Raw genomic sequence first — 23735 nt, forward strand, 5'->3', positions numbered from 1 at the left:
AGCTGTGGCTGCACTGCCCAGATGAAGGCTCTGGGGTCTGAATGCAGAGCCGTGCCTGGTGCTATTTATCGTGGCTCCTGAGACTTTCCAGAGGGTTAGAGCCAGGGGGAAATATTACACAGATTGAAGTATATCCAGACTTGTTTTGATGCAAAAAGAACTACAACTGAGAGGGTAACAGGCAGGAAGGCTATGGGTCCCCAAGTGCAGGAAATAGACTGCAAGCGTCAGATGTTTTTTTCTTTCTCTATACAAAATTAATAGGTTTCTTTTAAAATTCTGTGTTGCCATGATGGCAACTGGTTCCACCAGAACTTCTCTCAAACCTTGAGCTAACCAATGCATTTTTCTTATGGAAATGTTTTTCTTAAGCTATGTTAATGAACTATGTATTTACCTTAGACTTATCTTTCTTCAAGTCTCTGCCTAAGACTCAGAACCAATAATGGCTCAACAAATCAGTATGTTTTACTCATGAAAATGTTCTTAGGCTGTATTAATGAGACTATGTACTTGCTTGGAAATCTGCCTTTCTTCAAGATTCATGTCAATTGTTTTATGGCCTGGGTTGACTCAGCTTGTGCCACTGTTATCTCAAAATGCAGGTTGTGGATGAGGGGCCTGGTGCCACTCTGAGTTTTGAGACATTTCCTCTCTCCAATTAGCAGCCTGCTGATGGGTGTATAGCTTCTTGCTGAAAACTAGCAGGAGGGCACTCTTTTTGCCCCCTTCTGATGTCTGGGTCAGAAGCTTTCTCTTTTATATTTTAATAAAACTCTATTACACAAAAGCTCTGAGCGATCAAGCCTCATCACTGGCCCCAGATTGAATCTCTCTCCTCTGGATGCCAAGAATCCCGGCGTCTTTCATGGCTCAACAACAACCTTTCAGAATTCTCTGTGGTATTAACAGCCCAGGCAAGTGCACTCTGGCATGAGACCACAGCCCTTCACACACCTCCACACATCACAGGGGATCCATAGGCCACAGTGTAAGAAGCTATTAAATGAATAAAAAATAAAAAAAAAACACAACCCAGGATAGAAAGCTGTATGTACATTATATGGTTGTAGCACCAGGAAACCTGTTCTGTATTAACCATGGTCGGATGAGCAGAGATTTCAGGTTCTATGTTCCATTTGCTTTCTTTTGGTAATGGGTCTTAGTACTCTTATAATGAAAAATGTGATTAGAGAACTTTGTTGAGTCGCTAAGCCTCCGGGGCGGTAATGAAATCTGAGACAGATGATCACAATACTAGTTTTCCAACCCCACGTTTTCAGTCTTGGTATCCTTACTTGGACTCATTTTAAGAAAAGCAGATTATAGAAATGTGAGGCAGAAGTTATAACACACTGTACTGTTTGTTGTAAACTGACTAGAGGCCAAGAACCAGAACTGAAATGAACTAAGGCCCACAAGCTCGGGCACAGAAACAAGCAAGGAAGCATGACAACAGGCAAACCAGGAAATGTCCCAGTGTGTAGACAGGTGTTCTGCTGCGTGGCCCAAGCAGGCGGACAGAGCCTCTCTCTCAGCAACGATCTCAGCTGGATCTGTTACTTCTCAGAGTCCCCACGGGGCCTGGGGACACACAGAGGGACAGACAGACACCGTGGGATGCACAGAGCCTGCTCCCACTTGCACGCTCCCCAGCCTGGGTAATGTCACCCTGAGGGATGGGAAGTCACCGGGCCATCCCAGAAACCCTCCGTGGGCAAACAAGCTCATCCTGCCGGGCCACCTGGAACAAAGCTGCAGGACCCCATGTACCACTTTCACCTGTCTGTAATCCCACGGCTCCACAACTCCCCAAGTCTACATCACATACCCAATCCAACGGAACAAAAGAATTCGGATCCTTCTGATCTAAAATGCCATAATTTATTATAATTTCTCTGCAGTGCAGTAGTTACTTAAAATGTATACAACTCCTATATCTGATTCATCAGGAACTAGGTCTTATCAGAATGCCCCGCTACACTCATCGACTCCACACTGGTGAGCCAGAGAACATCAAGCTGACCGGGGCTCAGCACAGTGGAATCACACAGAGGGAAGACACCTCTGACTCTCTAATTGTGTGGATCTGTCCACTGAGCCGTACTTTATAATGAGAGAGAAATCCCCGCACCAGGTGTCTCTAACACATGGAGACTGAACCATCAGAGGAGTGCTGCTAATTCACTACTCGCCAGGATTCTACACGCCGGGTCTCGTGACTGTCTAGAGGATTGCAGGCAAGAATGCAGACAGACACAGAAAGGGTAATCTTTAAACTGGGCTCTCAGTGGCGGGGGGACTCCCGTCCTGAAGAGGGTTGGGGCATCCTGAACTTGGAGAGGTCCAGGTTTAGGTCTAAGAAGGTGTATGTGCTGTAGTCATGATGCTGGAGGTTCTTGTAGGTGGTGTTGTCAAACGGCTCGGTGGGAGTGGCTGATGCAGGCTCTGCGGGGAAAACACAACAGCGGGTAAGTGGGAAGCTTCTGAATGGGTCAGCTTTCTCTCTCTCATACACATACCCCAAGCAGTCTTCATAAATCCCACATGTAATAAACACATTGTCTACTTAGAAAAGAAAAGCCCAGAAAGCAACAGTATCTTCAAAAGCAAAATAAAGAAACTTGATTAAAATTTACACTAACCATGTAAGAGGTAGAATAGCTTTTATAATGCCTTTATATCTTACTTTGTGTAGACCCTGGACTTCTCAGAATTTTGCAAATGCCAAGAACAGTTATGGAGGGATGTGCAGGTCATTTAAAGATGCAGGAAAAAAAGCAGATCTATTAAAAATCTATCTCTAACAGCAATAAATCATTTACAGAAGAAAAATTTTAAAGTGGCAACTAAGTGAGACTTCTAAGTCTCCAAATACAAGAAAATCAGATAAAGTCCAATGTTTTTGATGATAACACAGTTAAGGGGAACTAGAAACGAGATGTGCAGCTTTTGTTGTTTAACTTTTTCGAAAAGAAGTTGTTGATAAACTTTAGATTCAGACTAAAAAACACTTAGCCTTCTCTATGTGGAAGAAAGAATTAGAACCCACACACCTACACAATTGGTGCTCTTAATACCACGTGTGTGGATGAAGCAAAAGACACCCCACTTCCCTGTGATGTGCCCTGAGACACAAGGATGGCACAGGGGAGCCAGCCTGGGTCATGGCTGATTCCGGATGGGTTCTCATGGCCCTGAAACTACTGTTGTCCAGACTCCGTTCACTTCTAATCATGCTGCAAAAAAGTAACTACAGTTTCCCACTATTTGAATTCATATCAAAATTTTCATACCAAAGTGTTTTTCATTTTCTTAGTCGCGTTAAAACAAACGATGTCTTATTAAGAGAACTGATCTCTTTCCCGTCTCAACAAGCAGGGTATCTTCTCGTGGGGACAGCTCAGGCAGGTGCAACCTCACAGTCCATGTGTAGGGGGGGAGCTGACAGAAGGGAATCGAACCCCCACCCTTCCCCGGCAGCCCAGTGGCTGGGCTGGGCGAGCTACAGCTCACCCCCTGCAGACGCTGCCCTGAAAGTCAGCTGCACTCTGGGTAGCGTCTTCAGCCTCCAAAGGGCAAAGAGAATGTTGGAAAAATAACACAATCATAAAAAATTAGCCAAATTGTTTTCAAAAAGATCTGCAATCTGAAAACTCCCAATTCTGTGTTACCCTGAAGGTCTGACAAGTCTATAGCAGAGTGACTATGATAGCAGCAGGAAAGCAGTTTTTGGGGTCAGGAGGAGGCTGGCAGGTGCTGGCTGCAGCTTCATATGTTCATGAAAGAGGGAGAAAAGGGGAGGGAAGAAAACACACAATACTGTAACACATTGAGGCAACAACAATAATTACAGGTAACGTACACTAGCCTAGAAGAGGCTTTAAACAGAAGAGTGCAGACAGGAAGAAGCTGGGTTTGTTAGTGATGGGTGCATTTCAAGAGCCACAGATCCTAAAACTGGAGACCTGCTTTCCCATTTTGCTGTGGTCCCCCTAAAGCACACTGTATTTTATGAAGTTCGATGCACAAGAAAGTGGTAAAATAAGAATAAACAGTTTCCCTTTAAAAATTTAGGGAAGCAAAAAAGCCCTTCATAAAAACTCAGTACAGAAAAACAAAGCAGCCTGCTGTGCTCCTCAGGTGGATGAGAGGACACGTCCAGGGTAAACTAGACTCGGGCAGTTCAGAGCTGCCTTAAGGTCCAGCTTCAATCCCTAAAGTGAGCTCTACCCTTAGGCATAACGATGCTAAACACAAAGGCCTGTTCAGCTCATCTGAAGGCCATTTCTCCAAGTGCAAGCACCGCTCCTCACCTGGGGAGTTTAACAGAACCCTCCCACCACCCCTCACTCAATGAGGTTCCCTGCAGGTTCAACACCCTTCAAAATTAAGAATGAAGATGTTCATCTGCCTGTCGTCACAAGTTCTACTGGTTAAGAAACAGTCGGAAGCGCCAAGGGCAAACTTTTTCATTGTGAAATAAATCTGAAATGTTTCAGGAATTTCTACCCATAATTAACATACACTCCCCAGCTTATGTGAGACAGTGCTACCGGCCACAGGCCTACTGGGGAACCTGATCGAGTGTAACACTTGTTTTCATCGCACCGTTCTTCAGAGCCTGACCTCCCCACCCAAAGGACAGAAAGAGCTCTGAACCCCAAGGCAAGGTGTACCCTGTGTGTGGTCCTGGCCTTCCACTTGAGCGGCAGAGTCCTCCATGATCCCGCCCTTCTCCTCAAGCTTCAGGACTGCAGGCTTTTCATCCAGAACATCTTTATTCTGAACAGGGGCTGGCTTCAAATTTTGCATGGGTAGCTGATCTTCCAAAATCTCTTCCTCAGCCTTTAAGATTCCTTCTGCTGCCTGCTTTTCCACTTTTTCTGTTTTGAACAGGGGAAGAGCCAGCTCCCCATCTGCTTCTGGCACTTGTTTCTCCAAAAGGCTCCCTCTGGCCTCAGGAGGGGCTGGCGGCTGCCCCCCGGCTCTGGCTCCTGTTGATGGGGTGGGCGCCGGGCTGCCATCGGGATGTGTGGACAATCCCCACGTTGTTCGGTCAGACAAGACTTTTTTAACTTCAAGTGGCTTTTGGCTTTCTTTGTCTATTTTGTTTGATCTAGATATCTTCTGCGATTGCTTCTCCTTTACATTTTGCTTCATAGACTCCTCAGCGGCGTGTGACTTGGGCGCTGCGGTTCTGGGTTTGGGGTCCTTTCTGTCCTCCAGGGGCTGACCGGAGGCCCCTCTTTTCTTTACCTGGCGGGGCCTCTCTGCAGGGGTGAGGTCCAGCTGTGGCTGCTGTGCCACTGTCTTCTCTGTGGCCGATATCTCAGTTTTGGGGGCCCTATCTGCAGAGGAACGTGAGGCCTCTGCTACGGGAGACCCTCCCCTGCGTTTGCTCTTCACCTGAGGACCTGCTCCTGAGCGGGCGCCCTCCTCGTCAGACTCTGAATCCGAGGAGCTGGATGAAGATGAAGACGAATCATCCGTCCCTCTCCTGCCCCACGGGGCTGCTTCTGAATCTGGACCCTGTTTTCTGAATGGAGACACGACTTTCTGAGGAAACTCTACCAAAGTCTTTCTTGACAAAAGCTTCGGAAGCCCTTGGTCTGTGTGCAGCACACTGGCATCGAGGTTAGGGCTTGCTAGCGTCCTGCTTTGGCTCACAACTGATGGGGAGGAAGTGGGTGCAGATAAGGGTTTGGATACCGCATCTGCTGTTGGGGGGGCGAGCTGCTGGCCCCTCTCCTTTGGTTCCACTACATCTAGGAAACGGCATAAAGAGGATTATTATTTTTCATATCGAGTAAAACAGTGTGAATTCATCAAGGTCACAGACATTTCATTACATATCACCTTGTTACTGACAGTATCTTCAACATCATCGTATTACGAACTGCTCCATGGAAACCCACTCTTAACGGAAAGCCAAGCCACACAGGAGAACAATTAAAAAAAAAAAAATCGCAGATGTCTTCCTTGATAGCTGAAGATTTTTTAAGATGGGTTTTTTTAAACAATAGAAGAAGTAACAATCTTATCTCCATTTTTCACAGTGAGAGCTTCCTGATGATAATTATTTTTTAAACTACTATTTCATCTCAATTTAAGATAAATTATAAAGATATTTTCAGATGATGAAAGTTTTAGAAATGCCTGATTTCTCAAATCCCTAAAGAAATTGATGCCTCTCAAATATTTTAAAAATGACCCATATTGCATGAACTTGACCTTTTAAACAAAAGAACAAAGCAAAAGTGGAGAAGAGAGTCTGGTTTGGGTCTGGGGGAAGCACATGCACGAGTTTAAGAGTTGGGGGTGGGAGGGAGGGGATACTGGGAGTCAAACGAAGGTGTCCTGAGAGGAACAAGAGTCCTGCAAAATCATGTCCTTCAGCGGTTTCTTCTGCCAAAGAAAACTGTTTCAAGACCAAAAAGGTCTAAAATAACCGAGTATCATATGTGTCATTAGAAACAGTGAGTCTTAAATTGTTACAGTAAGTGGTATTGTAAGTCTTAGATGTTGTAGAGTCAACCAGGAAAGAAAATGAAATCCCACAAAACATTCATTAGTTCTATTTTCACTCAATTGTCTCTGATGATAAATCTTTTTTAACCATACAGATAAGAAGAGAAATATAGAACAGGTTTTTATAAATTAAAATTACTTTTCAAGTCTAAAGCAAAATTTAAAAAAATATATTGCAGATGAGCAAACTCTAAATGCACTTCCTATTTTTCAAGTCTAGGAGACTATTTTATACTAAAAAGTATACCACTTCTTTAAAGTGGAAAAAAATGTATTTCTAACTTTACCATTTTACTGGTATCCAAAAAAAATCTCTTAATTGTTTTCTGAGATCAGGGACTATATATATACACACACACAGACTATATATATACACACACATATATATACAGACACACATATATACACATACATATATATACACACATCAGAATGACAGGAAATGATCAAAGAAAACTGAGAAATAATCAGAAATGGGCCAGAGAGAGGGCAACGGGCAGTGTAAGAGGCTATGGCTGAACAGCCAGAGCTGGGGTGCCAGCTTAAACCCCCGCCACGCCCTGTCTGAGCCTGCAGCCACGCACCGTCCCAGAACCCGCATTCTGACTGCAGGGACAGAACAAGCACAGAGCCCCGGGATCACATGAAACATAAGATCAAGGTGAACGCATGCACATGCACTCAAACCCTCTCATTCCGTCTTTCTGAACCATACCTGAAACAGCACAGAGGCTCTGACAAGGAATGTGTAACATACACTGGCCTCCAAACCCTGCTAGCCTGCTCACCTCTACCACTGATCCACTTTTATGCTGAGCATGAATTTTCCAAGTGTGAAAAATTAACTTCTATTAAGGCTTATTTTAGATAGGCTACTATCTAATTATAATGCCTCACCCTTTCAAAATTTATTATGAAGATTTTCAAAAATGTAAGTAAGTTACTAAAACATTAGACTTACCACCTACTGAAAGCAAAAAGAAAATCTCAAATGAAATAGTTTATTTTGTTTGAAAAAGGAAACTTTGGTCTACCATACTAAATAAGAATGTTTTAAAATATCTTCTCTGCAGGCTTGGTTACTGGGAGAACCCCAGAGACAGGCTAACAGACGGAACCACAGTAACGCAGCTGCCTCTCATCAGGAGCCAACCTCCGACGCTCTGCAGCGCAGGCCCAGCATGCTCTGTGACGTGGAGGGAAGCCGGCTGCGATGACCACAGCGGCCACCAGTGACCCCTGCCCACAGTGCCGGTGGGGACACCACGTCTGCACTCGGCCGAGTGGGCTCCTGCCGCCTGGAGACAGCCACGTGTACCGAGCAGCGCGCTTGCTCTGAACTTCAGCATGACCCTACCTGTTTGTTTTCGTGAAACTTGCATTTCTAGCGGCGGGACACCTGCACACTCTGACAGCGTTCTAGTTTAAGTGTGACTTTCCTCGAAAGACAAATATGCGAGACACAAAGCCCCTAGAATAAGACCAGTCACAGAGCCTCCCCTCCCAGCACAAGAGGCGGACTTTCGGGGGCGGGTTCTAATCCTCAGAGGCTGTCACAGCCCAGATAAATAAAGGTCTACAGACACAAGTCACAGTGCAGAGGCAGCACTCTCCTACAGCTTCTGTCTCTCCTCTCCACTTGAATCTCCTGAGTATCTTTTCTCACTGAAAATCAGGCGTGGGCACAACTTTCAGTTTTTTAGTAGCACCCTAACTGAAAACGGAGGTGACTTAGGTGTTTAAAACAGATGAGATGAGCAGCTCCACATCTTGTCAGCGGGTCACAAAACTAATTTCAGAAACAAAGGTACATTTCAACAGGATGCGAAACAGTTTTTCAATTTTATATGGTAACAAAAACTTCTTTTCACATGATTTTTACTAGTAAAGAAAAGTTGGGCTCTTTTTTTTGGCTTTAATAAATACACAAGAATTGATTTTTTTCCACCAACAAGACAACACACTGCTTATAAATATAGACTGGGGATCTTACTGCTGGGGCTCAAATCAGGCTCCACTATTGACACAGTGTGACCCTCCGTGGCTCAGGAGTCTCTCCCCTCTCCACTTTCTCATCTGTAACACAGGGATGTTAAACATAGGGCTTCCCTGGTGGCTCAGTGGTAAAGAATCTGCAGGCAATGCAGGAGATGTGGGTTTGACTGTGGATTCAACTCACTGATCCCTGATACCTCGGGAGAAATACTGAGGACTGCACATGCTGACTTAGAAGCAGGATTTCTTTTCTTTCATGCAGGGACTGGCATTACTTTTTAAGTTCTGAAATACAAGTGTAAAGTGCATTAAAGACAGTACAGCTCTAAAAGCTGTCTTCCCACCTGACCGCACACACACATCACACAGGTCATCAGCCTCACACTGACCTAGCAAGACTGGCCTGCTGACCCTGCTCATTATGAAGGGACTTGAGGCCTGCAGGGTTTGCTGTGGCCAGAGGTGGAAGCTACGTGAGCCCAAGGCCAACCCCCAGCTCGGTACTCCTTTCTCACAACTGCACCCAAAACCATCACAGGATGAAGCATTCCATTTCTATTCACATATAGAAGCACATTTCTAAAAAAGGGGATCTTTGGAAAAAGGAAGAGACTTTATGTTTAAGATTGTTGCTGTTTAGTCCCTGTCATGTCCAACTCTTTTGTGGCCCCATGAACTGTGGCCTGCCAGGCTCCTCTGTCCATGGCATTTCCCAAGCAAGAATACTGGAGTGGGCTGCCATTTCTGTCTCCAGGGGATCTTCCTGACCCAGGGATTCAATCCACAGTCAAACCCGCATCTCCTGCATTGCAGGTGGATTCTTTACCACTGAGCCACCAGGGAAGCCCTATGTTTAAGATAGCTATTTTAAAATGTGTAGATGAAAACTGAAAAAGAACATGGGCTTTAAAAACGTGGCAGGTGCAGGATAGAAAACAACAGTCTTCCTGTTGAATTTGGGCCTCCAGTGGATGAGCACGCAGACACACAGGGAGGGTATATGTCCTTAGCCAAGATGGATGGCATGTGAAAGGCAGCTGAAGGCTCTCTCAACAACACACAGATATTTTATAACCTACCTGTGTTTTTGTGTGCAGATGAACAGGGGACAAAAGCATCTACACACTTTCAAACACTCAAACTGAGGAAATAATATCTTGATGAAAATAAGACAAACTCAAAACAATCATTCTAAACCCCATATAGTCAAAGATTTACAAAGAGACTGTACATTGTATATGTATATTAAGAGTTAACTGAAAAAAAAAAAAAGAGTTAACTGAGGTTTCATCAATTAAGACTAAACGCAATGGGCCTCTTAAATAGTTCCTTGGATAGCAAGGGTCAAACCAGTCAATCCTGAGGGAAATCAACCCTGACTATTCATTGGAAGGATTGATGCTGAAGTTGAAGCTCCAGTCTTTCGGCCACCTGATGTGAAGAGCTGACTCACTGGAAAAGACCCTGATGCTAGGAAAGACTGAGGGCAGGAGGAGAAGGGAGTGGCAGATGATGAGATGGTTGGATGGCATCACCGACTCAATGGACATGAGTTTGAGCAAACTCCAGGAGACAGTGGAGGACAGGGAAGCCTGGTATGCTGTAGTCCATGGGGTTGCAGAGAGTCGGACTCAACTGAGTAACTGAACAACAATGATGCATTTCCTATATTCCCCCATGAGCATGTACTACACTGGATTCAGGGGCAACAGTCAAAACTGGCGGTAAAGTCAAAATGACCATGGAAAGAACTAGAAGCAGATAACCACACTTCGTTAAGAGAGTCCTGATGGAATTGGAGCCTACTCCTAACTCCCTCTCCAAAGTCATAAAGACACCTGCAGTCCCCGGCTATGACCATGCAAAGCCTGGGAGACCACTGACAAGTTCCAGAGACACAGAAAAAAAGTCAGTCAGGGAGGAAAAACAGGGTGGGGGTCACAGCCACCTCACAGGAGCACGTAAGCACAGCCATCAGATACCACAGAGTCGGCATATGCTGTATCCCATTGCTACCCATGCAGTCTGATGTTTAGAAAATACAGAGAACCAGTTCAGAGTCAAAGACTATGATGTTACTGCTGTGTTTGGTCTAAAACTAGTCACAGATCTTCTGTCTGATTGTAATCTGGACACCCTTTAAAAAATGAAGCATCAAATTATGTAGCTAGAAAATTCTAATGCCTAGGAAGCTGACTTATTCACTCTGCCTCCTCTCTTACTTATAACGACCATGAAAACCTTACTCTTTGGTGGGCTCTGCTTCTTGGGGTTCGGTGGTAATCCCTTTTCATTCTTTCCTGATTCTGCAGAGAGAGAAACTGCAGGAGCAAGTCCTCGAAACACGCCTGCTTCCAGAAGCACAGTCTGACAAAAGAATGGCACAACAATAGAAATTTTGGAGTAATACCATTTATAACATCTATTACGGCATGAAAATTATGAATAGTATTATCGCGACATATAAATGCTGTGAATTCATATGGCATATTTCTAACAGTTATGATAATTTTCAGCATCTACATATATTATGGAAAGTTTGGAAAATACAAAAAAACTTCGAGCAAAAAACGCCTGAGTTCAAGGACAGTCACTACTAACATTCGAGTATTTCTTCCAAAGTGACTTTCTCCTAAGCATATTTTTTTGTAGTCTCCAATTACCTATCAATCTACAAAATACTTGATTCTTTTCATAAAATGTTTTCCTGTGCTTAGAATATAAAGCAGAAGCACAATCTAGCCACTAAAAATGCTACTGAAGATGAAAAACAGTTGCTTCAAAACTGTCTACTATATACTGTAAGTGAACACTTCACACTTCACGAGTGTTCATTCACTCAGTATATACTCACTAAGCCTACTATGTGCTAGACACAGAACACAGGCACCTACAGTACCCACATGAAGGTGAAGCATTTGTTTTTTCTGGTTATGACGTCAGTTCAGTTCAGTTGCTCAGGAGTGTCTGACTCTTTGTGACCCCATGAACCGCAACATGCCAGGCCTCCCTGTCCATCACCAACTCCCCGAGTCTACCTAAACCCATGTCCATTGAGTTGGTGATGCCATCCAACCATCTCATCCTCTGTCGTCCCCTTCTCCTCCTGCCCTCAATCTTTCCCAGCGTCAGGGTCTTTTCAAATGAGTCAGCTCTTCGCATCAGGTGGCCAAAGTATTGGAGTTGCAGCTTCAACATCAGTCCTTCCAATGAACACCCAGGACTGATGTCCTTTAGGATGGACTGGTTGGATCTCCTTGCAGTCCAAGGGACTCTCAAGGGTCTTCTCCAACACCATAGTTCAAAGAGCATCAATTCTTCGGCACTCAGCTTTCTTTATAGTTCAACTCTCACATCCATACATGACTACCGGAAAAACCATAGCCTTGACTAGACGGACCTTTGTTGACAAAGTAATGTATCTGCTTTTTAATATGCTGTCTAGGTGTGATAAATTTCCTTCCAAGGAGTAATCATCTTTTAATTTCATGGCTGCAATCACCATCTGCAGTGATTTTGGAGTCCCAAAAAATAAAGTCAGCCACTGTGTATATGTATTCATGAAAGCTTGAAAAATGAACTGGGCCAAGATATGAAAAGGAAAACAGTGGCCTCTCTCACAACAGAGGCCCCCTCCATTATCTGTATTTTGCAACGATTAGAATAGTTACTGCTTTTGTCAAAAGAGTCATTTTTAATACAGTGAAGTGGACTTAGCTTTGTCCAGATGGAAAAAGTTCTTTCTCCTTTTCATTTCACAGATGAGGTAACCTAAGCTAGCTTCTGAGTGGCTGCCTAGTTACCAGGTCAACCAGGTTCTTGAAAGTTCCCTTATTTCCCCTTGGGCTAAATAACAGAGACACTGACCCCAAGGATTCTGGCGGGGCTCCGCGCGGGACACCTGCGGCCCCTACACCTGTCCGTGGCCTGGCTGCACACCGGAGGCTCCTGGGGATAGGGGTCCAGAGGGGGCGGTGGCCGGGGTCGCCGGGACCGTCGTTGCTCCCAGGCCTGGCTCCTAATCCCCCCAGGCCAGGTTCCCGAACCCTCACCCCAGGCCCGCCGACCCCGGAAGCGGAGTCAACGGCATCCCCGGGCGGCTGGAGGTGACCGTCAGGCCGCAGGTCTTGCCCCGCCCTCCGCGGTCTCCCGGGGCTCCGCGAGCTCCCGGCCGCCGGTCTGGCCCCTCTTTACCTTCAGCGCCCCGGCTCGTCCTTGCCGTAGCAGAAGCGAGGCCGCCATGGCTGTGACTCGGGCGCCAACAGGACGACCCTCCCGCCGAGCAGAGGTCGCACCAGACTGACGCGACGCGGCACCAGCACTGCCGCCTGAGGGCCCGCCCCTTCGGATGATGGGGCCAATCACAGGCAGTGAAGGGGCGGGGCACGGCAATGGCTGCTGCGCGCGCACCACCGCCGAAGACCTGCGCGCGCATCACCGTAGCCTCCAGGTTCCCGGCGGAGCAGCTCGGGGCCAGGCTCCCGGGAGGAGCCGCCAATCACAGGCGGAGGGTTTCCGCTGACCGCGGCCGCGCGGCAGGATGGGTGCTGGGCCGCCAAAGCGGTCTTTGTGGGTGTCACTTCCAGTCCTCCGACCGGCGTGGTCACCCTGCAGGGCAGCATCAGGTTGGACCGTGGACGCTCTTTGACCTGTGAGCACCGTAGTTCCAGAACCAAGGGGACGAGAAATGCAAGCTTTAGTTTACCTGTTTGTAGCACACGAGGCAAAGCTCTCTCCTCCGAACCCTCCTCTGTTAGGTATAAACTTGGGTAGGGGTAGTTAGTTATTGACCTCCTTCTCACCCTGTCGATCGTGCCTTCACGCGTCTCTGCGGCATGCCTGGTCACTGGAAGTATCCCGTTCAAGAGGAGCGGACCCCTACCTCAGCTCCACCAGGAGAGGCCCTCCACTTGGCTGGAGACTCATTCGGGTGGCAAGATAAATGGGTAGAACAGGTCCAACAGGAAACCCTGCCCCATTTGGTTTAAAAAAAAAAAAAAAGCAACCACATAGGATTAACAGAAACTGGTGACTAACAAGATTCTTGAGCTTGTCAGAGTAGCAGCTAAAGGAGGGACTTCCTTGGCAGTCTAGTGGTTAGGACTGTGCCCTTCCAATGCAGGGGGTGCAGGTTCCATCCTTGGTCAGAGAACTAAGATCCCACATGTTGTGGGCATGGCCAAAAAAAAACCTAGCTCAAGGAACAGCTTGCTGAAAGTTCTGCTTTTAACCTGCCTTCATTGACCAAACTCACTTATTTACTTTTGACTCCTTTTTGTTGTTTTTTGGTCAATAAGTTGTGTCCGACTCTTTGTGACCCCATGGACTGCAGCACTCCAGGCTTCACTGTCCTTCACTATCTCTGGAAGTTTGCTCAAATGCATGTCCACTGTCGGTGATACTATCTAACCATCTTATCCTCTGCCACCCACTTCTCCTTTTGCCCTCAGTCTAGTGGCTCAGATGGTAAAAAATCTGCCTGCAGTGCAGGAGACGTGGGTTCGATTCCTGGGCCTGGAAGATCCCCTGGAGAAGTGAATGGCAACCTACTCAGGTATTCTTGCCTGGAAAATTCCATGGACAGAGGAACCTGGTGGGCTACCGTCCATGGGATCACCAAGAATCGGACATGACTGAGTGAGAAACACTTTCCCAGCATCAGGGTCTTTTCCAATGAGTCTGGTCTTTGCATTAGGTGGTCAAAATATTGACGCTTCAACTTCAGCATCAGTCCTTCCAATGTTGATTTTCTTTATGATGGACAGGTTTGATCTCCTTGCTGTCCACGGGACTCTCAAGAGTCTTCTCCAGAACCACAGTTCAAAAGCATCAATTCTTCGGCACTCAGCTTTCTTTATAGTCCACCTCTCACATCCATACTTGACTACTAGAAAAACCATAGCTTTGACTAGATGGACTTTGTTGGCAAAGTGATATCTTTGCTTTTTAATATGCTGTCTAGATTTGTTACAGCTTTCCATCCAAGGAGAAATCATCTTTTCATTTCATTTCATTTGACTCCTTAGCCACGCCAATAGAGAACAACTGTGACGTATGGTCACTACAATAAAACAGATTTTAGTTGTTTTCCAGGAAATTGGGGTGAACACCTGGTCAGTTCAAGCTGGTTAAGACTGGTTGGGATCACCAACCCTAAAACTGGGTCTGTGCCAGGTGTCTGATGAATGACCTTTTGACGTCAGTAAGCTGGAAACTCCACCCTCAGATCATGCTAAGGGCTTCCATTTTTGACCATGCCTCTCATGAAAAAGCATGCAAGTCAGAGACACCGGAGCCTCAACTGTTTCCTGATTCCAATCTTCCCCGTGCTTGAGATCACCTGCTTCCTTATCTCATAAATACCTCAAGCCCCTCAACATAGGACAGGCAGATTCAAGATTTGTTCTCTCATCTCCTCACTCGGCTGTCTTGTGAATGAGCCATTTCTCTGCTGCACACACTCTGTGTGTGCTGGAATTGCATACACAGTCTCAGCGTTTGGCCTCCTGCACATCACAGATGACCCTGGTTCAATAACACTCAGACCCTTGTCAAAGGGGACTTGAGTCAAGTGGATGCAATGGGACCTGCCACCGTCCACACTGGGAGGCAAGGACAAGGACTCAAGCCTTAGGGTAATAATGAGGAAGGTGTCCTCGTCACTGCAGAGAAAAGGAAGAAAACATGCAGATGGAAGAATCATCCTTTGCTCAAACCTAATTAACTGTTGCCTACAGGGGAAAGTTCAGGCTTGTCTTTGTGAATTTCGCTTATTTTATAGGTGATTAAGAATATGAAGGTGATAAACCACAGGGTCTGAAATTGGAAAGTCCACATCACCCTCATTCTTGGGATCCAGACACCTTGGTTCTCTCCCACCAGCGTTGGGGTAGACATCTGGCTTGGTTTCCAAGTGGCTTAGTGGTAAAGAATCCATCTGCTAGTGCAGGAGACTCAGAAGACCTGGGTTCAGTCCCTGGGTTGGGAAGATCCCCTGGAGGAGGAAATGGCAACCTACTCCAGTATTCTTGCCTGGAGAATCCCATGACAGAGGGGCCTGGCTGGCTACAGTCTGTGGGGTCGCAAAAGAGTTGGACAGGACAACAACAGACATCTTGAGTCCTAAGACTCAATAACAAGGAAAGCAAAAAGACCTCCTGCAGTTAATGAGGTGTGGTCATCAGCCAGAGTGGCTTGAGGAGGTGGTACTTTGAGGATAACCGTGGGAGGAAGTGACCCACTTGTGGGGGGGTGCATCTTGATGGTTTTTCAAAGAAGCGATATGATTATGGGTGTGAAGGTGACTATAGCAACCGTGTATAAGATCAGTGTCGACTGGAAAATAAAAATGTACAATGTGAGAGTTGGGAGTTAAGCTTTATTTGGGGAAAATGAGTGTTGCCTGGGAGACAACCTCTCAGATAACTGAGGAAGTTCTCTGAAGAGGTGGGGGGAGGTCAGTGTTATATATGATTTTAGTGAAGGGAGTTCAAGCACACATTTCAGCAGAGGCTCGCTGCTAGGGGCAGATGTCACTGTTAATGATTCTAGCACTTTTCTAGATACAAGGAGATGGAAAAATTGGGCTCATAAATTCTCCTGAAAATATCTACCTACCCAAAGCCCTGTTCTGCCAGTTTTTCCTGGAACGCAGAGTGCCTTGTTCCTGATCTGCACCCTGAACTACTTCCACGGGGTATTGTGGCCCGTGACTTCATCCATGTAGAGGCAGATGTCAAGTGATGATTTGTAGTGAGCGCAAGTGCCTAAGCTTGAGGGCAGCAAGACCTCATTGGAAGCTGCTGCAGTCAGGTGAGGAGGCTACTACATTTGGCCAAAAGGAACAGAAACTACAGGATCGGTGCAAGAGGCAAATAGAAAAATCAAGCGGAAGCCAGAGAAAGGGCCAGTGGTTTCACAAGGATTTGTGAATATGGGATTATATCCTATTTAATGGTCAGCTGGAAAACTGTAGACTAGATTTTGCTGACAGTGGGGCTGTTGCTCAGTTGTTAATTCTCTGCCCAGAGTCTTTCTGCGGGCACCAGTCACCTCTGCCTGAAGCTCTAGCAAGTGCTGACCCAGCATTTTTAGGCAAAACCTCAAAAATTGTTTGTCAATATTCCTTAATTAATCACATAAATTTATTTCTAAACTAGAAATCCCACCCACCCATCTTAAAAATCATCAACATGCACACCCCACCCCCCAATCACTGGGCCACTTCCTCCCATGGTTACCCTCAATGTACCTCCACTTTGGCTGATGACCCCAACTCATTCACTGCAGTTTTGTTTTGTTTAAAAACTTTTTAAGATAAACTAAATAACTGGAACATCACTTGGACCAGTGATGGGTCCTGAACTCAAACAGGTGTTTGGGCCAAAAAGGAAAATAAAAACACTCAGCTATCACACCTTCTGCATGTATGACCTCACTCTGCATTCTGAGTTTAGACATACATGCTTGGTAAGCCCCAAAGGAAATGTAATTTTTTAAGTTGAAGTATGGTTAATTAACAATGGTGTTAATTCCCATTATACAGCAAAGTGATTCAGACAGATTTTATATATATATATATATATATATAAACACATATTCTTTTAAAAATATTATTTTCCATTATGGCAAAGGAAATATGCATTATCCTATGTAAATAAATACAATTTAATTATGTGTCTTATATGAAGATTATTTTAAAAAAGCTTTCAGTAGCTGCGTAGTTTTTCTTATTTATTTATTTTGATTGGAGTAGAGTTGATTTACAGTGTTGTGTTAGTTTCAGGTATGCAGCAAACTGATTCAGCTTTATATGTAGGTATATTATAATAATATGGGTATATTCTTTTTCAGATGCTTTTCCCTTATAGGTTAACACAAAATATTGAGCATAGTTCCTTGTGTTATACAGTAGGTCCTTGTTGCTTATCTGTTTTATATATAGTAGTGTGTTTATAATAACTGTCATTTTAAACTATTGTTTACAATGATACATTATATGCCTTACTAAGTAAGGTAATTTTCTTATTTTATTTATTTTTTGGTTCTGCTGTGTCTTCGTTGTTGTGCATGGGCTTTCTCTTGTTGTAGAAAGTGGGGGTTACTCTCTAGTTGTGTGCTCTCTTTGCCGTGGCTTCTCTTGTTGCAGAGCACAGGCTCCAGGCACACGGGCTTCAGGAGCTGTGCCTCGTGGGCTCTAGAGTGCGGGCTCAGTAGTAATGGCACATGGGCTTGGTTGCTCTGCAGCATGTGGAATCCTCCTGTACCAAGGATCGATCCTGAGTCCTCTGCATTGGCAGGCATATTCTTATCCACTGTTACCACCAGGGAAGTCCGATAATTTTCTTTTTGATAAAATAACTTTAAAAAAACAGGTTGCTCAGCAAACAGGAAAAGTAAATTGAAAAGCTTTTATATAAGGAGAAAAGAAAATAAGTTGAAGTTAAAGTGCGTGCGAGCTCAGAGTCCGACTCTTTCCAACCCCAGGCTTTGCAATGCTAGGCTCCTCTGTCCACGGGATTCTCCAGGCAAGGATACTGGAGTGGGTTGCCATTTCTTCCTCCAGGGGATCTTCTGTACCCAGGGATCAAAACCGCCTGTCTCCCACGTCTCCTGAAATGGCAGGCAGATTCTTTACCACTGAGCCTCCTGAAGTTATATTGCATGTAACTAAAACCATGTTTTAAAATATATGTAATGACTTCTGTTTCTAGCAGAATGTGGTCACTAGACATGATGAAAAACCCTGGAGTTACAGAACATGTAGCAGTGCTGGGTACAATGTACCAGCATACTATCAAATAACCAGCTCGGTTCTCATTCCAGTTCTGTTTTCTGTGATCCCTGTGGGTCCTTGTTCATACTTGCTGTGCAGGGATGTACTGGAAGCTCGTGTTTCTGGGCTGTTCTCCTGGGGAATCCCCAAGTCCTGGGGTGAATGTGCATTCCTCCAAGTGGACTTGGGGTTTGCCTCCCAACTCTTCTAAGTGTTGCTTATCTTGCCCAACTGAGATCATTTTTTTCATAGCTTGGAGTGTCCTGGACTACAGGAAGTGTGTGTCTCCAGGGGCCAAAAAAACAGAGAAGCCAGAAGCCACAAGAAGGCAGCACTGCCCTGGGAGCATTTGCTGATCTCAGTAAGCCAAAGTCTTGGTTTAACTGACATCAGGGTAAGAGGAGACAAGACTTTGGCCCTGTGAATACTTGGGAGTGACCTGGAGAGAATCAGAGGGAACCCTTGCAGAACTGACCCTCAGTGACAGGGTGAACCTGGGCAAAGCCACCCACTAGCAAAAAAAAAAAATCTAGCAAAGAAAGGCCGCAGGAAATGTGTCTCTCAGGTGAGGAAAAATGTCTTAAGGTCTATTCTCTCTTGAGTCTGGGATTAGAAGACACGTATACCTCCCTTGGTTCAGGACATTCTAAGCTGTTTAATTACATTGAAATTAAAATTTCTCTTTAGGAAAGGGACTCTTGTGTTTGTTTTTTAGATTCCACATATAAATGAAATCATACAGTCTTTGTCTTCATCTGACATTTCACTTGGCATAATATCCTCAAGGTCCATCTGTTATTGCATAGACTACATCTTCAGCCATGTATCTGTAGATGGACACTAAGGTTATTTCCATGTCTTTGTTAGTCGCTCAGTTGTGTCTGACTCTTTGCGACCCCATGGACTGTAGCCCACCAGGTTCCTCTGTCCATGGGATTTCCCAGGCAAGTGGGTTGCCATTTCCTCCTCCAGGGGATCTTCCCAACCCAGGGATCGAACCCAGGTCTCCCACATTGCAGATGGACTCATTTCCATCTGAGCCACAAGGGAAGATTATTGTAAATAATGCTGCTTTGAATAGGAGGAGGCAGTTATTTCTTCAACACAGTGATTTCATTTCCTTTGGGTTTATTTGCAGAAGTGGGATGGCTGGGTCCTGTGACAGTTCTACTTTTTATTCTTTGAGGAACTGTGCCAGTTTATTATGTTCCCACCAACAGTGTACAGGGGTTCCCTTTTGTCCACATTGTCAACAGCATTTGTACTTTCTTTTCTTCTTGATATTAGTCATTTTAACAGATGTGAAGTGCTGTCTCATTGTGGTTTTGATTTGCATTTCCCCGGTGATTAGTGACGTGAGCACCCTTTGATGTACCTGTTGGCCTTTTGAATATCTTCCTTGGAAAAATGTCTTTTCAGGTCTTTTGAGCATCTTTTAACTGGATTGTTTTCCTGCTGTTGAGTTGTATGAGTTTTTTATGTATTTTGGATGTTAACTCCTTATCAGATATATGATTTGCAAATATTTTGTCCCATTCAGTCAGTTGCCTTTTCCTTTTGTTGATTGTGTGTTTGCTGTGCAGACGCATTTTAGTTTGATGTGGTTTGACTTGCCTTTTTTTTTATTGCCTGTGCTTTTGGTGCCAGCCAATTAATCTCTTCCCAGACCAATGTCAAGGAGCTTCTTCCTTGGATGAAATGTTCTGTGTATATGTATTAGGTTCATCTGGTCTAAAGCATATTTCAAGACCTATGTTTATTTATTCATTTTCTGTCTGGATCACCTATCCATTGTTGAAACGGGGTACTGAAGTTCTCTATTGTTCTTGTATTGCTGTCCACTTCTCCCTTCAGCTCTATTAATATTTGCTTAATATACTTAGATGCTCCAATACTGGATGGATCCAAATTATATCTTTATTTCTATCTATATCTATAACATGTGTATGTGTTGTATCTTCTTGATGAACTGACCCCTTTATAGTCATGTAATGATCTTCTTTGTCCCTTGTCACTTTCCTTTGTGACCTTGTGGGCTGAGATGTTCTCTCAGCTGTGCTACCTTAGGGCAGGAGTGATGCAGGTCACGTCAAACTGCTTCTGTTACCTTGTCCATGTCTTCGAAACACATTTATTCACTCTAAGTATGTGCTGGAGCTCATCCACTGGAAACCTGGAGTCCTACAAAAGCTGTTTTTCATGGGTGATTGTTTAAGACAGTGTTTTTCCATGGCTCCCAGACAACGGTCAAGAGGCCACAGGCTACTGCAGATCCCACAGCTGGGACTGAGGTCTGAATGTCTATTACCTGAGACCTGGGTGGACGAGACTTGCCTGGTTCCATGGCATATAGTACTGGATCCCAATTTTTACAACAGCACTTTTGTCTCTGAATGGATACTAAATTTTTGTTGTTGAGGTGGGGGACATGGTGAAAGATACTTTATTCAGCCCCATTGTTGACATCGCCACAAACTTTTTGGGGAGTGGAAGTGGCAACCCACTCCAGTATTCTTGCCTGGAGAATCCCATGGACAGAGCCTGGTGGGCTACAGTCCATTAGGTCACAAAGAGTTGGACACGACTGAGCAATGGAAGAAGATAGAATAGCTCAGTTGGTAAAGAATCTGCCTGCAATGAAGGGGACCCTGGTTCAATTCCTGGGATGGGAAGATCCGTTGGAGAAGGGATAGGCTTCCCACTCCAGTATTCTTGGGCTTCCCTTGTGGCTCAGCTGATAAAGAATCTGCCTGTGATGCGGGAGACCTGGATTTGATCCCTGAGTTGGGAAGATCCCCTGGAGAAGGGATAGGCTACCCACTCCAGTATTCAGGCCTGGAGAATTCCGTGGACTGTACAGTATATGGGATCGCAGAGCGGAACACGACCGAGCCACTTTCACTTTCACTGGAACAAAGCGCCACCTGCTGGCCTAAGGGAAGTGGACAGTTTAAAGGCCTCTGGACTCCCAACTTGCTAAAGGCGGCATAGTTTAAGACAGCTGCTCAAAGGGCATATTTTCCAAAGTGACCAAAAAAAAAATGCTGGAAAAGGAGGGATATCCAGGATGGCAGATACAGCTTGGGGAACCCTCCCAGTAAGTGGAACTTGCTGACTCAGAGAACACTTTCTGTCCCTGTGTGCCCTGTGGTCATTTTCCTGGTGATTTCAGAATTGCTGTGGACCAGCGATTGTTCTGTGCATCCCATTCCTCCCCTTGTCAAATGGAAGCATTTATCCTGGTTGTCCTTCCTCCTTTTGCTGCTATGTGTTGGGCGTGTGGGACAGACCACTCCTGTTTGTAGTCTGCAGGTCTCTGGACCGAGAGGAGCCACACCTAAGGACCAGCATCCGACCTAGTATAGACCACGATACCCTGGACTTTAAACCTAGTCCTGGGACCAGATGAGACCTTGGGGGATCTTGGGAGGAGGTGAGACTTCTTCAGTTGCAGGGATGTGAACAATTGAGGCCAAAGAGTGGCCTGTGGCAAATTTGACTGAAAACTGGCCTTGGTTCTGAGAGGGTAACAGGCAGGAAGGCCAGGGGTCTCCAAATGGAGGAAATAGGCTGCAAGTGTCAGACATTTTTAATCTCTCTTAAGCGGCAGGAGGAAACAAACTAGCGATATTTTTTTCCTTCTCTATACAAATTTAAAAGGAAGTTTCTCTTAAAATACTGTGTTGCCATAATGACACCTGGTTTCACTTGAAGTTAACTATTCTCAAACCTTGAGTTAACCAATGCATTTTTCTTATGGAAATGTTTGTCTTAAGCTATGTTAATATACTATGCATTTACCACAGACTCTGTCTTCAAGTCAGTTGTGCCTAATGGCTCAGAACCTACTTGACAAACCAGTATGTTATACTCAGATATTGTTCCCCTAATCTATGTAAATGAAACTATTTGTATGGTAATCTGCCCTTCTACAAGATTCAAGTCAATCGTTTTATGGCCTGAGATGAATCATCTGGTGCCAAGATTATCCCAAAATGCATCTTATGGATGAGGGGCCTGGTGCCATTCTGAGTTTTAAGACATTCCTTTCTTTCATTAACAGACTGCTGCTGCTGCTGCTAAGTCACTTCAGTCGTGTCTGACCCTGTGCGACCCCATAGACGGCAGCTCACCAGGCTCCCCCGTCCCTGGGATTCTCAAGGCAAGAACACTGGAGTGGGTTAACAGACTGCTAGTGACTATATAATATCCAGCTGAAGACTAGCAGGGGGGTACTCTTTCTGCCCCTTTCTGATGCCTATGTCAGAAGCTTTCCCTATCTCCTTTATACTTTAATAAAACTTTATTACACAAAAGCTCTGAGAGATCAAGCCTCGTCTCTGGCCCCGGACTGAGTTCTTCTCCTCTGGAAGCCAAGAATCCCGGCATCTTTTCATTCAGCAACAACCTTTCATCTCCCCACTCTTCCCTCTATTCAGGCTCTTGTGATGTGACTTTACAGCCCCTCTCATCAGGAGGGGGATTTATCCCTCCCATCCCTTGGATCTTGCTGCCCTTGTGACTTGCTTTGTCCAACAGAATATCAGAAGTAACAGTGTGGCAGCTTCAGCTCTGGGTCTTGTGAGGCTTTATGGGCCTTTTGTCCATTGTACCTGCCGTGTAGAAAGCCCCAGCATTCTTCTGGTGGATAAGAGGCCAGGTAGAGTAGAGATGAGCCACCCAGGCCATCGTAGACCACCCAGTTCTCTCTTCCAACCAAGAGGCAGGCCACATACACATAGGCCAAGGTGTAAACACCAGAAGAATCTCCCAACAAAGGCCAGCCCAAATGATGAATCTACGGAATCATGACCTAAATAAATGCTTATTGTTTTAGGCTGTCCAATTTTGTGTTTGTTATGTATTATGGTAATGGATAATGGATTTGTTGTTGTTCAGGTGCTAAGTCGTGTCTGACTCTTTGCAACCCCATGAGCTACAAGCATGCCAGGCTCTCCTGTCCATCACTGTCTCCCAGAGTTTGCTGAAATTCTTGTCTATTGAGTCAGTGATGCTATCTAATCATCTCATCCTCTGCTGCCCTCTTCTCCTGCCCTCAATCTTTCCCAGCATCAGGGTCTTTTTCAGTGAGTCAGCTCTTCGCATCAGGTGGCCAAAGTATTGGAGCTTCAGCTTCAGCATCAGTCCTTCCAATGAATATTCAGGAATGATTTCCTTTAGGACACTCAAGAGTCATCTCCAGCATCACAGTTTGAATACAGTTACTAATAACACTGCTACTGCTTTGAGAAAATTACCACAAGAGATGGTAGAAAGCTAAATGACACTCCATTTTTATCCATATGGTAAATGATTAATATGCCCTCATTGTTTTATAAATTTCAGAGAAGTAAAACTTGGTTATAATTTAGCCACATTAAGAAATTAATTTTTAAAAAGTCCAAATTATCCAGAAGTGAAATTTGAGTAGGGA

The 23735-nt window shown here is 45.0% G+C and overlaps 1 protein-coding gene and 1 long non-coding RNA gene across 4 annotated transcripts; one reads left to right on the forward strand and one right to left on the reverse strand.

Moving 5' to 3' along the window:
* Positions 1-1862: 1862 nt before the first annotated feature.
* Positions 1863-12976, reverse strand: NDUFV3 (NADH:ubiquinone oxidoreductase subunit V3). Of its 3 annotated transcripts, XM_043874592.1 has the most exons (4): positions 12721-12878; positions 10773-10893; positions 4680-5768; positions 1863-2448 (listed from the first exon to the last, which is right to left on the reverse strand). In XM_043874592.1, exons 1-4 carry the CDS (start codon positions 12766-12768, stop codon positions 2288-2290), a joined length of 1419 nt encoding a protein of 472 aa, XP_043730527.1. In that variant the 5' UTR covers positions 12769-12878; the 3' UTR covers positions 1863-2287. The 3 variants fall into 3 exon arrangements, with proteins under 3 accessions (XP_043730527.1, XP_043730526.1, XP_043730528.1); XM_043874591.1 differs by lacking the exon at positions 10773-10893 and having other exon boundaries at positions 12721-12976; XM_043874593.1 differs by lacking the exon at positions 4680-5768.
* Positions 12977-13039: 63 nt separating this feature from the next.
* On the forward strand, positions 13040-22419 carry LOC122675624. Its single transcript, XR_006335302.1, has 3 exons — positions 13040-13283; positions 21607-21734; positions 22365-22419. It is a non-coding gene; the product is annotated as an uncharacterized LOC122675624 (long non-coding RNA).
* The last annotated feature ends 1316 nt before the right edge of the window (positions 22420-23735 follow it).

The sequence above is a fragment of the Cervus elaphus genome, chromosome 19 (assembly GCF_910594005.1).
Source record: "Cervus elaphus chromosome 19, mCerEla1.1, whole genome shotgun sequence".
Lineage (NCBI taxonomy): Eukaryota > Metazoa > Chordata > Mammalia > Artiodactyla > Cervidae > Cervus > Cervus elaphus.